Source organism: Rhopalosiphum padi, chromosome 1, assembly GCF_020882245.1.
Source record: "Rhopalosiphum padi isolate XX-2018 chromosome 1, ASM2088224v1, whole genome shotgun sequence".
In the NCBI taxonomy this organism is placed as follows: Eukaryota; Metazoa; Arthropoda; class Insecta; order Hemiptera; family Aphididae; genus Rhopalosiphum; species Rhopalosiphum padi.
The window spans coordinates 14,977,272-14,993,103 of record NC_083597.1 but is presented as its reverse complement, the minus strand read 5'-3'; the positions used below and the strand labels follow the sequence as shown (position 1 = coordinate 14,993,103).

The 15,832-nt window shown below is 29.5% G+C and overlaps 1 protein-coding gene across 4 annotated transcripts in view; it reads left to right on the top strand.

Annotated features, from left to right (window-relative positions):
- Nucleotides 1–15,832, top strand: part of LOC132918456 (uncharacterized protein CG43427) — a 48,517-nt gene that overhangs the window by 26,625 nt on the left and 6,060 nt on the right. For 3 of the 4 annotated variants that reach the window (XM_060979866.1, XM_060979949.1, XM_060979719.1), the window contains exons 2-5: nt 2,869–3,023; nt 3,712–3,857; nt 13,681–14,495; nt 14,936–15,450. In XM_060979866.1, the coding sequence (XP_060835849.1) occupies nt 2,877–3,023; nt 3,712–3,857; nt 13,681–14,495; nt 14,936–15,450 (1,623 nt within the window). In that variant the 5' untranslated portion in view covers nt 2,869–2,876. The remainder of the gene's footprint in view (nt 1–2,868; nt 3,024–3,711; nt 3,858–13,680; nt 14,496–14,935; nt 15,451–15,832) is intronic. The other variant, XM_060979791.1, reaches the window with a different exon arrangement.

Genomic DNA, 15,832 nt, shown 5'->3' with positions numbered 1-15,832 from the left:
AAAAATTACATTTAAGATATAATGTTAAAAAAAAAAATAAGAAATTACTGTACATTTTTATACTGTTTTTGAATTGTTTAAAATTATGATTGCATAAAAAAAAATATTATTTTCTAAAATAATTGTATTAATCTGTTTCATCACGCGTTAGATTTAAATTTTAGATCATCTGTATTCAATCAAGCATACAATTTAGTATTTACTATATAATATAAGATATTTCATTAAGCAAGATTGAAGGATACAAATAAAAGAAAATATATGAACATAATACAGTGATTGGGTGTTAGGCACTTTAGTTTTGTCTCGCTTCGCTCATCTTGGCAATCAGCATAGTGTTTTAGACTTTATTTACTGTTTATATGTTTTAATATATAGTTTGAAAACAAGAATAAGTCATCGCATTCCAGAAAGATTTTAAAACGTCAAGAATACAATAAAACGTATTCGTCAATATTTATTTTTAATATTAATTGTAAATAATATAGAAACAACTTTATAAAATAGAATATTGTAAAGTAAACTACACCCACCATGCGTATTGCTATAATTAGACACAATTTACTATTCTCTACATAATGTATAGTTATTTGTCGAAAAATACATATTAAATAGTGTCAAATAAAAATAAATAATATTATATAGTAATATATTGTAATTATGAAATAAATGTACAGTTAAGTCAATAATTTCAAATCTTTGGATTAAATAAATGTAGTTGTAAAATAATGCAATAAGTTTTTCTTAATCGCTGCGAGGTATGGTATAAATGTTCATAGATACCTAATACAGTTATTTAGTGTTTGATTATTTTCTTAAAAATTTTCTAATTACTAAAATTATAATAACGTTGCAAAATATACATACTTAATAAGAGATTTAAAGTTTTGCTATACTTACTACTACTACTACGTGGATTACTTTGAGTGACAATTGCATTACATTACCTAATATATTTTGGTTTGAACATAGCAATGTTAGGTTGTGATCACCTCTCCAATACGCTCATATTATGTGTAATTTCGGTGCGTATATTGAAAAAAAAGAACGCGATCAATGCATTGCAGTTTACAGAGCGCTTATACATATATATAATATATTATACTGTATCTACATGAACAGCTGAATCCAATTAATCAAGACACTACGCGAGGTCTTATATTATGTTCGTATAGCGTATATATAAATATGATATGCATGCGTGCGGCAAATAAAACCTTATATATACCTATAGCAACATTCACGTTTTTACACCCACCGAATGTGTTAATGTGTTAAACTGTGGTAATTTATTTATTTTTTTCAATATAAAGAACTACATAATATGACGTACCTACATCATAATAATATAATATAAGTGGTTTGAAAAAAAAAAATCGTTTAATTCATATATCATCCAGACTCCGTAGTATATTTATATATCACCTCCGTGTGCATGGCACCTACGTCTCGACGGTGTGAAAAAAAGTCGTCTAGATGATAATTGTAATAACTGTGTGTAATTATAATAAATAAAAAAAATAGTTGAATGTGCATGTAAACGACGTACATTTATACTGTATATAAGTATTTGCTATATATTATATAATGTATATCCACCCGCAGCACTGGTTGACTGTACGACATACACAAGGTTGTCGATTCGATGGCCCTCGAGGCTGCAAACGAAATTTATCGAGTGGTCTTATACGTCACGGTATATATACCGTTTATATACCTATACATGTAGGGCCAACGTGTCGAGTGTCCCGAAGCAAATGACATGTACGCGTCGTGTGCAGGGTATATCTAGCGTTCTAGCTCATATGCAATATATGTATATATATATTATCTACACATGGAATGACCTGGAAAAAAATAATTCAGAAGTGCGTAAATATAGACAATGCATTTAATGTGTGTTATGTATTATGTATATGCTTACGCGGAATAGAGAAAGGCTTTGGACTTGGTGTAATGAGTTTTTGCTGCAGTCAGTACCTATAACTGGCTACCGGCTACATATAATATACCTAGTGTATAGGTAGGTACCACTAATATGGTAATGTATTCGGCGGCCCTATAGGACGGGTTTTATGAATTTCAAATACAGGGTGGCTCTCTAAGTCTGATCACTTCCATTTTTTCTTTCGATAATTTATTGACTTATTCAAAACATTATTTTTAAAATTTTCAAGTATAATTCTTCAGGACTATATTTTAAAGTACTTGGATTCCTTATTTCATGATTTAAGGTGTGTCCTTTGATAACACATACTTAATTTTTCATTCGAGTACTATCTTTTTTACTTAAATTTGTCTTGTATAAACCAATTTTTTTTGAAAATTTTGATGTAGATTATTCCTAAATCGAGTTTTTAATAAGTTGTTTTTTAAGTCATCAAATGATTATAATATAGTCATTAAAGAGGGGGATGCTCTCAAGCATGCTGTGTGAATCACCATGTACAGCATTGCTGTGTGCAGATCTCGTCCGGGATCGACGTTGAATTATTTAATATGATGCAGTGAATGTTTTAAATTATTCTTGTTTGTTATGCTATCTGCTCACTTTGAAAATGATATCTCGTGACAAAATCTACATAGTTGTTTGTTATTAATATTATAAGTTATAACCATATCTGAAGTATTACGCGTGTAAGAACGCGTAGTACACAGAACGGACTAATATTTTTTATTTGCTTCTCAGTATTGATATTTGATTTATCCAATTTTTTTGTTGTATGTTCTCAGTTTGCGTAATTATTTCAATGTTTATAATGTAGTATAAATGTATCATGTCGTATGTGTTTATTTAGAGATTACAAATTATTGCAATTTCAACTATATAATAAATTGTTAATGTATGGTTGTATTATGTGTTTACAGGTGATCAGATGATGTCGTCCATGAAACCGGCTCCACTGCAGTTTGTCAAGCTGGCACCGTCCGATCTCTATCGTTCGGCGCAAGACCAGCTGAACAAAACGGCTGCAGTGGTCGTCAAGCCAAAACCAAAAGAATTTGATGCCGACTGGCAATCGGTGAGCTTCTGTTATAATAATAATAATGCATTATTATGTAATATAAACTGCTTACAATTTAATATACTACTATGGCTTAAAAAATTATAAAAATAAAAATAAATTCTTACGAAACTCGTTAAATTTATATTTTATTAAATAATATATTATATAATATTATGTCTTAATGATTCAAACATTTTTTAGTTAATTAGTAATTTATAAATACTTATTAGTTATATTAAACTCGATTATTGTTTATATTATACGACCTCATTCGTAATTTAAACATATCAAACAAAAATCAAGAATATCTGGTTAGTATTAAAAAAGACACTGAAATAAATATTAAGATAATATTGGCTTAAAAAAAAAATAATTGGTAAATTATTTGAATTTTATTATTCTAAAATAATGATTTAATTTATAGTTATAATATGATCGCTAGAGTAGGGCGTATATTGTAAGTATTCTAATTTGTTGTAGAATGATAATACTGTATGATGTATTATAGATTTATAAATTTATGAACCTTTTTTATATTATGAAAGTAATAAAATCACTATTCAGTAGCTCTGCAGTATAATAATAGCGGTAATATGACAACTAGTATTGTAATAATTATCATCGCTGCGTGAATTATAACTGACGCATATATATATATACATTATATATATAAAGATTACACTAATATTATGTTTATTCGTAGGACTTGGACAATTGGAAAAGTAATAGGAGAAAACAACAGGAGCATATCATTGAGCGACTGGTAGAGGTGAAGAAATTTGAAACGGATAGGTTGGATGATGGGTTCCGGAAAAGGAGCAAAACGTTTAACGAGATGATACAAGAAAGGTAAGGGTAACCATAACTGGTCACATAATTTCACGGGTCTACGACACTTTTGAACGTAGCTATTTCATATTTTCCATTCGATTTTATGAATGATTTTACTTTTTATGTGACATTTAAAACAAAAAATGAATTTGTACAAAAAAAAAAAATATTGTTAAATTAAATCTATTGATATTTACATTATTATTGTGTGTACATACAATACACAATATATAATATAAGTATAGTCATTCAAATATCTATACCACTGTAGTCATCCTAAATTGACGTTTTTGTTTCGTAATATTTTCTATCTGTAATCGAAGTCATCATATTTATAAATAAGATTGCATTTAATATCCTTAGAATTTAAAATGAGGAAATCATTGAACTATAAAAAAAAATTATGATTGATGTAATAAAAAAATCTAAAATAATTGTATGCATAAAAAATGTATAAAATCTATCCTTCGAAAATAAGTTTTATGTGCTTAAACCATATAAATGTATGCAGTAACGTACTTTATTTCATAATTTTTTTTTTGTTTAATATTATATGTCCTAGCCGCAGTGAAAGTATTCTAAAATTGTCTTGTAGGTTTATTTATCTTTGATGACTTATTTCATGATTGTATATTAATATTATTTTATACAATGAATTGTAAAAGTAAATTGGCTTTTAAATGGCTTAAATGGCTATTCGGTATAATATATGTATAAATTATATTTATGTATATATGAATTATGTTATATTTATTCAATGATTGTTTTAACCATATATTATTTGGAACTCCGTGCAGGTAAAAAATAACTACATTTCAACATAATATTTTCTAATTACTATATTTATTAAATTTTTTATTTTAAACAATACATGACTTTCCCAAGATATAAAACTAACATGATAAATTATTCATTTTCATATTAAATTAATTCTACAGTTATATGTGGTCAAATAATAGAATAATAGTTGTAGATTACGTCGATTGTGTGATTTAAAAACTATTATTCTTCAAATCTTTATAACTGAAAATACAAATATTTTACGTTTAATGAGATTTGGTTAGATAATATAATAAATTATTATTTAATGTCTAATAATTAAAATATATAGTGTTAAATGTTAATGCAGGTTATGATGATTATTATTGTTTAGATATTATTGCTAAAAATATTAAATGATTGTTTATTTTTAAAAATTCTTAAGCATTGATAATGTATTAAATGTATGATTTATTTAAAATAATAAAAATAATAAAGGAACTTAAAATTTTGAAAATACAAAAATTAATTTTGAATTTATAAGATTTCTTTTCTAGAATTGTATAATACAAATATACAATGACTCATTAAATGTATTGCTATTACATAAACATAAATAATTATAACTAATGAATATTGTGGTGTCTCATAAGCGCTGCAGGTTAGTAAATAATTATGTTCAAATCATTTTGTTAAAAACAAAAATAATAATAACCGAAAAACTGAAAGCAAAAATTTTTTAATGAAACTATTTTTAGTCCATTGTTTGTTAAGTTTTCCTAGACCCTTTGCTAATGCAGACTGTAATACGAAATAGCATTTATGCTGTACGTTATATAAAATACACGTAGGTAAACTATAAATATATACATATCTTTCGAAAATGGCTGACTTACTAAAACCTATATGTACTATGTAGTAGTAGTTATCGTCCAACGATATACAAACGTTGTTTTTCAGGTCGAAAAACGATCCATTGACGTTCTCTTTCTATTCATTTTAAAAAGTGTGAAAAATAACGTCATATTATATCTCCGAGGACATGAAACGCATATTATGTATTTACAATTAATTCACAATACACATGCCTGAAAAGAAGAATATTATATGATATATGTGTAATATAACCACCGTGCGGTTGATATATCTAACTATCGGATATAAGAGTCAAATGTCGACATGATGCTGGTAGGTCCGGTAGGAAATAATATTATTAAACGTCAAATTCAAACGAGGAAAACCGTTTCTCGTTTAGATTCTGCATTATTAACACAAATATCAAAATAAAAGCAGTAGCTATAATTTACCTTCTAAATTCACGGGAATATAATATAATATATGTATGTAATCGTGAGGATAGTAAAATATCCATGTGTAATACGCCATATTTTACTATGCGTGTAATATTCCGTTTGATATAACATATAATATTATATAGGTACTGAGTTTTAGAATAATTTCCAAATAATTTGTTTTCCTTGTTATTCGAAAACCCAAAGCCTAAGGGCAGCGTGTATCTGTTGACTGTTTACAGATATACTCGTACATTATTTAGGTATTTTACGTCGTTCAGTTTTGGGCACGAGTTAATCATTTTGCATGATTATTATTATATTATGATGTAATATGGACAGACTAACGGTATTTTGCTGTATCTTTATTCTATAGTTGTATACAATAACAAAACCTGGGTAAGACGCTTTGCAGTATAGGTTTTAAGTGAACATCATCAACGAATAGGTCACTGTAATTGATACGTTAAATTTCAATTCAAATTTTAATGATAAATATTACACAAATAAAACATTTTTGAGAGAATACAGCGTGTCAGTATTTAATTAAATCTATAATTGTATATATTTATAGCTACAAAATAATTTTCAAGTTTTTACGACTTTTCAAAATTTAAACTTCAAATTTTGTAAAAACAATTTATGAGGAACGAATTTAATTTTAAAAATGTTTGAATTGCAAACAAATATTTTATTATATATTTATTAAGAAACATTACAAGTCTAGTAAATTTTAAATGTCTAAATAGCTCCAAAAGACTCAAAATAATTTTAAAAAATATAATAAAATACTTTAATCATTATCAAAAAATGTTAATATTAACGTTTGGTGAAATTTTCAAGTTTCTATAGTTATTTTTTAAATTACAACAAACGAAAAATAAAATAAATTTCATCGAAAACTAATTTTTCTCAAATATTTTTGTTTTCCGTAATTGTTTTTTCCAATTATTTTAAAAAAGATTGGAAACTTTTTCTTTTGACTCCTATAAAGTGACTAACCTAGGTACCCTAGATATCATTTAAAAATGATACTTAAGAATACTACTAAAAATCACGCTTAAAGTTAAAGTTTGAAGATATACTGGCCCTAAAAGTGATACCACACAAAATTAAATACACATCATTGTACATCATTGTAAAACTAATGCATTCATGGTCTTGAATTTTGTCAGAATTTAAAATCCAATACTAATTTTCTTAATATCAATTTTTATTTTCTGTTAGTATTTTTCTAATTTTTAGTTGGTCGATGTGTGATAATAATATTATCATTGTCATATTTAAAAATGTATCTATTGCTATTATGTTTATGTTCGTGTAATACTAGTGCACAACAGCAATGTTGGTGTCACATGTGTATATTTCCTAAAGGTCGACGGTTGCTACCGTGTTCATATTAAATTATTATCATACAATTATATTGATCGTAAATGCATTTTGAATATTTTATGAACAATTTTTCATTCGGACACGGTATATTGTGCTTTAATACATAGTTTGAATATAGGCAAAGTGATGGATAAAAAAATAAAACTTTTGTCGTAGTTGTTTTCGTATATATTGTGTTCCAGGTTATAATTTATACACACCTAATACCTTTATCGTAACGCTATTGATTATCAGTGTAAAAATATGTGCATATAGGTATTTTATTCGAGGTCGTTTTTTTTCTTATTTACTTATCACTATCAACTCAGACGGTTTTTTTCAGATTGGTTTATAATATTATTTACCAGATTTTCTCGCACGAGTGTATACTATTAATTTATCCATTACAAGTATCTGCTGCTGCAGGCTGTAACTATACTGTATCTGTTTTTTACTCGGTTATCGAAATAATAATTTTTTAATATTATTAGCATTATAATATAATTAATTCAATAATTAGGCATAATATTTTGTTTTATCGCTATGTTTTAATTATTGTTTAATAATATTTTGTTTAATTTCCATTGTAGTTGTTAACTTTGAGTTATGGTTTTTGATGAAGATGCTCCTAACTGCCTATATACCTAATATTATATAAATAATAATTATCTATAGTTTATTATACATTATGATTATAGTGTGAAATGCAAAAATATTACATTTCATTGATATAACTTATATATAATTGAACGGGTACAATCGAATGTGTGATTTTTGTTAACTGGGACAATGTACAGCTAATGACGACTAGGAAAAAAACTCCGTTCTAGGTATAAAAAAATGTATAGGTATGTTTTTTTTTGTTTTGGAAATTTACGCAAAAAACCGGTTGAGTAGACTCTCGTGAGAATCTCTACACTATATGGTTGTGTTGTACAACGATAACGCACTATGCATGTTAAATTACTGTAACAGCAGTAAAGCTATAAGTGCAGCGGTTATAGAAGCAAACAAACATTTACCTACAATGTATACTTTACCAAAAATCAAGATTGGAATTTTTTTTCGATTTTTAAATATTATTGCGTCATTCGATGAGAATTTCTTATATTTATTTATTTATTGACGCAGTATTGCATATACATTACATATTATATCAGTCATTACTCATTATTATTACATTTTATAAACAAATATATGTACATACCATTACCATTACCATTGCTCTATGGTAAATACCCATAATATTGATTATAATATAAATGTTTGGTTTTGATATTTGAGTTATTTAACGTGAATCTTAATCGTATTAGATTGTACAAACATCGATATTTTCATTACCGAATCATTAGAATACATGTAATTTATAATTTCTATTGCTTTAAATTATTTAGTTAAATTTCGGTGTTTTTAATTGCATTATTTGTTGAAATGTGTTTTAGATTTATTATTCTCAAAATTATGTAGGTCGAATGGAATGATAATAATTGATTTTTAGGTCGTTAAAACTTTAAAACTCGATTGGCGGTAGCTATATTTATGTAAGTATATGTGTACACCTGTTCAGTCGTACCTATATAATAGTGGACGTGATTGATAAATTAATTAAACTAGCATAATATATCTGGTTGATTGGTAACACAGTTATTATATTACATTCGTGCAAAAATTTGATCTATTTGTATCTTTATTCTTTACCCTCGCGTGGATAGTAATTTTGTTAAAAAAATAATAATAATTATTGTTTGGAGTTCAACGAACGCGTTTAACCTATCGGCGATACCTATAAAATAAATGTATATACTGCTTGTATAAGTATTATTGGTCTTGAAAGTTTTCAGCAAAATCGGACGTGTGTGCGACCTTGGATTGTCTAGAGGAAAATGTATTATACATCTAGTCTTGCACACAAAGTATTTAAATTAAAATTGAACTTTTTATTCACAGTATACCTTTGCTTTAGTTTTACTATGGTTTGAAAAAAATATCTAAAAAGTTTCAACAATTTTTCGGTCTTTTAAAACATTTTTAAATTATGGTTACTCAATTTCCAATTAACACATAATGTAAACTGGCGTGCAGCGTTATGCGCCACGCAAGTGTTAAACCCCTCATAAATATGTGGAAGATAATTTGCTTACGATAAATCGAGTAGTATAAAATTCATAATTTTATTTTTAAGAGTTAAAATTTAAACTGTATTAAAATAATTATAGTGCTTTAATTTTTTAAGAATCAATTTTTTCCAATTTTTTTTTTTTTTTGTTAACCGTAAAAAATTATAAATGTATGTTTTAAGTACAAACTTAGATGAAAATATAAATATTAGTAATTTAAACAAACTGTGATACAATTATAGATATATTAATTATAGATACGGAATTTGGATACAATTATAATATCTTTTATCGTACCATTCGTACCTATATTGCATTGATGTAGTATGCAAAATGCATTCCGCCTTATTATATCTAGTGAAATCAGTTTTTATACAAACAGTGACAAAAATACATAGATAATCAAATTTAAATATGTAAATTTATTAAAATAATATGTTTTAAAAACAACGAAATAATATTAAATTTTATACAACTTGGCTTTTTATAATTACTTTTTAAACTGTTTTGGTTATCATAACTTTATTAATTATTTATTGAAGATGTTTAACATTATGTAATATTAATGTTAGTAAATTAATATATTATCAAAGTTTATAAGTATTGTATTAAATAATTTTTACCCATTTTTAATTTTATTACAGTCTTGCGCATTAGTATATATTTATAATTTTGTTGCAGTTTATATCATGTACATTTTAAAAAAAGAATATTTTTATTACAAGTTTACACATGGCCTTTAAAATTCTCTCTATCTATATACATTTTTAAGATAGAACTATATACATCTTACCTAGTTAGTAGTTACCTAGTACCTACCTATATCTACCTATCTACTTGTAGTGTGATTGGAACCTTTCAATATAGGTAACGAAAGATGTCCGTGGTCTTGGCCGATGCGTGATTATGTAATAATTCCGCTGATATATTTCCGTCGCATAATAGGTATAATATTTTATGGCCGTTTATGGCAATCATCCTTGTATGGTGTATAATATTGTCTTTCTCCGTTTTATATTATCGTCTGATTGAATCCGCGAACACGCGGGCTAGCCTAATAATTTTTTTGCCACCACTTATAGTTATGTGTTTGCGCGTGATATTTTAGTTATATCCGGTATATGTACCAATATGGCAGTGTATACACATACTTGCTGCACGCGTGCATAATATAATATCTAAATTGAAATCGCGGCGATAGAGGCGTGGAAAAATTACTATATACACACCCGACATGCAAATAATATATATATATATATTCATATAATACTTCAACTTTCGGGGATAAATATTACGTATATCTATGTATTTCTATAATATACATTATACATACCTATGGTACCTGTACATTTTTTCCGTCCACAATGCTATTATGAAATTCTACACAAATTATATAGGTACATTCATCCGGTCATTCACCACTCTGCTGATCAAATAACAGGTATAGATTATCGCAGAGCACTGAAAAATCGTTGTACGATATGTTATGTTGAATATTGTTGATGATCTCAACAAAAAAAGGGCGTAATTTTGTTTTTCAAGTACCCAATTATGATAATTATTGCAAAATCCGTCAAAATTAACCAATAATATAAGGGGAAAAAAATTCAAATCCAGAATTTAACTTTGAAAACTTTATATTAATGTGTCATTTATTATTTTAATCCTGGACATTTGCGTGTGCAGGTACGCTGCAGCTTCTGTGTCAGTATCATACATAAGTTTTGGGTTATAACCGGATAGAAAATTGAAAAAAAAAACAATAATTTCAGTTACATGTGTATAGTATTATATAATGTTACTTATATTATATTAAATCCGTCGAGTTTGAATGACGGCTAAAATACACATAATACATATATTAAACAGATATCTCGGAGATCGTTGCTACAACTGACGTAGTCTGTATACCGAGTACCGACCACCTATAATGATTATGATCTTTGAGGCCTGCATGCGTTAATGTAATATAATATATGTATATTATAATATACGGTCAATTGCGTGTGGTTCTACACGCCATCGTCTCTTTTCTGATTTTCTGCGTTCTTACGTCTCTTAATTAGCATTATATATTTTTTTAGTTCTCACTCATTGTGTTTTCGTAGTTTTTTCTTGTCGAAAACCGTCGGCCCGTGCATACACACGCATTGCGGCTATGTAAACTTATGGCGAAATGGTCGTTGTGCAGTGGTTTTGATTAGATCGGCTATTCGATTATTGCAGTGCGCAACAACGAAAATCGAACGAGAACGGCTAGATGTAATATAGCCTTGTTTTTAATTTTCAATCCCATTCGAATGTATATATTATTATTATAAATGTTCGTTATTATGTCGACGCGTATATACATAATAAACAATACCGCAACTCCAAGCTTTACACATCCTATTCTCGTTACCGAATGATTATTCGAATAGAGTTAATCCTATTGGTCCGCCCTCTGGCCGTGACACTTTCCACCAGTATAGGACATATTATTACTAATCCAATTTCATAGAAAAATCGATCAAAACGCGACTAAATATTGTAGCGGCGATGACTTGTTTGGATACAGCTAGTCTATATAGTTTAGTCCATTAGTAGTTATAAATGTATATTTTTTATTGGGCTAGATGTATGTATTTTTTCGTTTCACACGATTTCAATGTGTTAAAATATCACTCGAAGATAACTTTTCAAAATCAAGTAATTTCAAGGATGGCGTAAATAAGCTGTTGAGTTAATACTTATTATTTTCTTTCATTGTCACTGCATATATATTGACTAAATGTTCGTAAAAACCAGTTTAAAAAACAATGTGTCCACATAATACATATTGCAGTGAAAAATAACTTGTCAAGTCACTTAGTTAACAAATTATAGTCATATGTAAAAAGTTTTGAAAACAATTAACTTTAAATTTATTATCAAATTGTCATTGTCCAGACATGTCTTTATATTCAATATAGTTTTGGATATACTGGAAACTAAAGTATAAACAAAATAATTGTCTCACGTACACATTAAGTACTAAAATCTTTTAAAATATCATAAAGAAAGAATTGCGTTTTAGTTTGAAAAGTTTCTATTAAGTTTGTGAAAACATGAAATTTAATATCTCCGGTTGTGATATTCCAATAATACATAGGTACATCGATAAGAGAGATTAATTAAACGTCTTCACGTCTTAATTCTGCGGTAGTTGTTGCATATAGTCGAACGCCGGTAGCTGTTTTTATGCGTTAACTATCTGTAGATAATGTCAATAAGTTCAATTAGCACGTTCGGTGTTTTCTATATATATATGTATATATTATATACAATACATTTTCTTTGTATATAATACATCTGAAATCGCTATTATTCGCGACTATTTGCTCTCGGCAGGAGATGCTGTAGATAGGTATATATTTCATTATTACCGAATATTTTCACATCTTTATACCATCTTAGTCATTGTTACTAATGTGTCTATTGATTGGCGAATTTCGTCGTCTTTACGCACGGTAGGTATACCTTTATATTATTAATATAATAATATATTGCTCATGTACATGAATGACCCCGCTTTCTTTCCGTGTGATCAATTATATACATATTTTATATATAGGAGCTGTTATATTGTATAGGCGCCTCGTGCGTATAGATCGGTCGGTGGCAAATTACTTTTGAGCTGACGTGACAATCAATAGATAGTGGAAGTGGGAGAGCAAAGAAGCAATTTTTTTTAATTTAATATAAAAGCATCGCGGCTGCGACGGCGATATTCAGGCTAACGAAAACGATAATGGGAATTAAATTATGTAAAGTTGCATTACTACATCAGGGCATATGCACTGCAGTGCAGTATACAATAGGATGCCAATTAAAGTGGCTAGGTGAAAGTTGTATTATGATATATCCAGGATTATGAGAGAACTACAGTTCACAAACGAAAACGACTCACGTTCTAATAATAATAATAACAACGACTCACGACGATACGTAGACATACACACATAATAATATTAAATATAACAGTATACATAATGTAATATACTATAAATATAAATCGGTCAGTGCGTTGAGCGCAAAACGACGAATGTTAACATATTACAATAATGTGCTGTCGGGCCAATGTGAGTTTCCAAAACGAGTTTATGCCGCCACTGTTATTACCTAAATGTTTTTTGGGATCACGACTCCACTTAAACACGTTAACGCCCTGATTAGTCTTCGTAGACATTTTTGTATATTTTTTCTGTTGACTTGTCTGAATTAAAAAATACATAAACAATTGATGAATCATATATTACTTATATTTGCATGTTGTTTCCACAGGGGTAGGAGCGGTCGATTGAGGAGTTTACCCGCACTGTACCAGGACGACGACGACGGTAATGATCTCAGCGACCTTGGCCTGAGTACGAGCAAGAAGAACTGCGTCGACGACTATGATGAAGATGAGATACTACGGAATCACACGACAGAAGACCAACGTAGTCGTTCGAATGAGAGTAATGCCGAGGAACGAGTGCAGCATCAATTCGATTGCCGAACCGAAGACCTGGCTGAAGAGGATCGCGAGGACGAAGACGTATTCCGTGGAGCCAAAGAACCCGCTGCTGTAGCCGTCAAAATGGCAACAGTGCAGACGGTTGCCGCTGTCATGGTGGCGGCGACCGAACCGACTGTAGCCGAGAACGGATACGACAGGGCCATTAAAGACTACGTTGATTTCGCTGAGTCCAAGCGGACTTCTGTGGCCAAGTGTGAAGAACAGCCGCTGCCGTCTCGTAAGCCCGTCGTGGCCGAGATAAGGCGTCGGATGTCAGCGCCCAAAATCGAAGAGAAAGTCATGTTGCTCAAGACGCGATCGCAGTCCACAAAAGACTTGAACTCCGCCGCCAACAATGAACTGCCCAAGGTAGACATTGTTAAGCGCCGCGAGATATTCGAGAAGATTTGTTCGGAGACTAAAGCCACCGATGTGCAGCACAATATTGTGGCTAGACAACCGTCACTCGCAAAAAAGAAATCTCTCAAAGCACCGCCGACACCATCGCCACCGGCAAGTGTTGCTGCTACTGTCGCTGATGATTTTCCGGAACAAATGGTCGAAGACATCATATATCCACCCGAATCGCCGTTGCCAGGTAAAATTTTCAAACGTACGCTATACCTATTTAACCGTAGCTTTTTTCTACCAATATAAAAAAACATATGAATTTTAATAAGTACCTATATTTTAATAAACTGTATATTGCCTTTGTATAAGTAATATTTTTTGAGTAAAAAATAAACAGTAATAATAAATATAATATAAATAATTGGTATACCTATACACTTTTTTATAAAACTGTTCGCAATGATATTAAAAAATTGGAAATGGTTTATTTTACTTGTATGATTAGTTATGGCTTGTTTAATTTTTAGTGTCATTGCAATAATTTTTTTATAAGTACACACACCACATATTACACTAAAAAATGTATACTTATACTAATAGGGCATTTTTTACGATTATTTAGAATTTTAGAATATTAAAATTTCAACCCTCATAATAATATATTTATAACGGTATTTTCGTTTTTAGCAACAGATCCATCTAAGGTCGTTGAGCCGCAAAGTGAACAGCAAATGACGTACAGTACCGAGGAAGAAATACTGCAACATCGCGATATAGCCGTTGACTCAGAAATTGAAGACGAAATAACCGCAGCGGTGACGGAGGAAGAGATGATGGCCGAAGAAGAAAAACCCATAGTAGCACTGGAGAAAGAACGTGTTTGCATGGTGGAGGACGAGTACCACCATCACCTGCAGCATATTCGTCATAATCAACAGCTTTCGTCCCTTTCCGATCTAGTCAGCCGGCACTCGATCGACAGTTTGGACCAGGAATGTGGTCACACAGCTGAAGACCCGGATGACGGTAATTATCCGGGTTCGTGTCTAAGCGCCGAAGACAGTGGCGTGCACACCGAGGACATGTCGAGTTGCGTGAGCCAAGCCGATGACGAAGAACGATCCAACTTGCAGCCCAGTCCTGTGCTGCTGCAGCAGCCATCGAACGTCGTCCAACAACACGTCGACGACACGTACAACATGGTATATATATATAAGAATACTATACACACATAATATCGTATGAGTTACATGTGACTGTTTTATATTGTATAACATTATTAGTACATATTGCACTATAGTGAGTTGTATACGGAGCTGTCTTATATATTGCGTTTATACTAATTATGGACTGGACGAAAAATTATATAGGAATGACCTGTGTATGCTTGATATAGTTTTAAAAAAATATCATTTTATATTTTAAAGTATAGGATATTGAGAGAATCCTATAAAAATACCAAATACTAATATTTAGGACATGTTACATTTTTTTTTTAAAAAATTTTTATAATATTTGTGACGAGTGGATCCACTTAGAATGGAAAGTCACAGATACTTATTATATATTAAACGACAAACAATT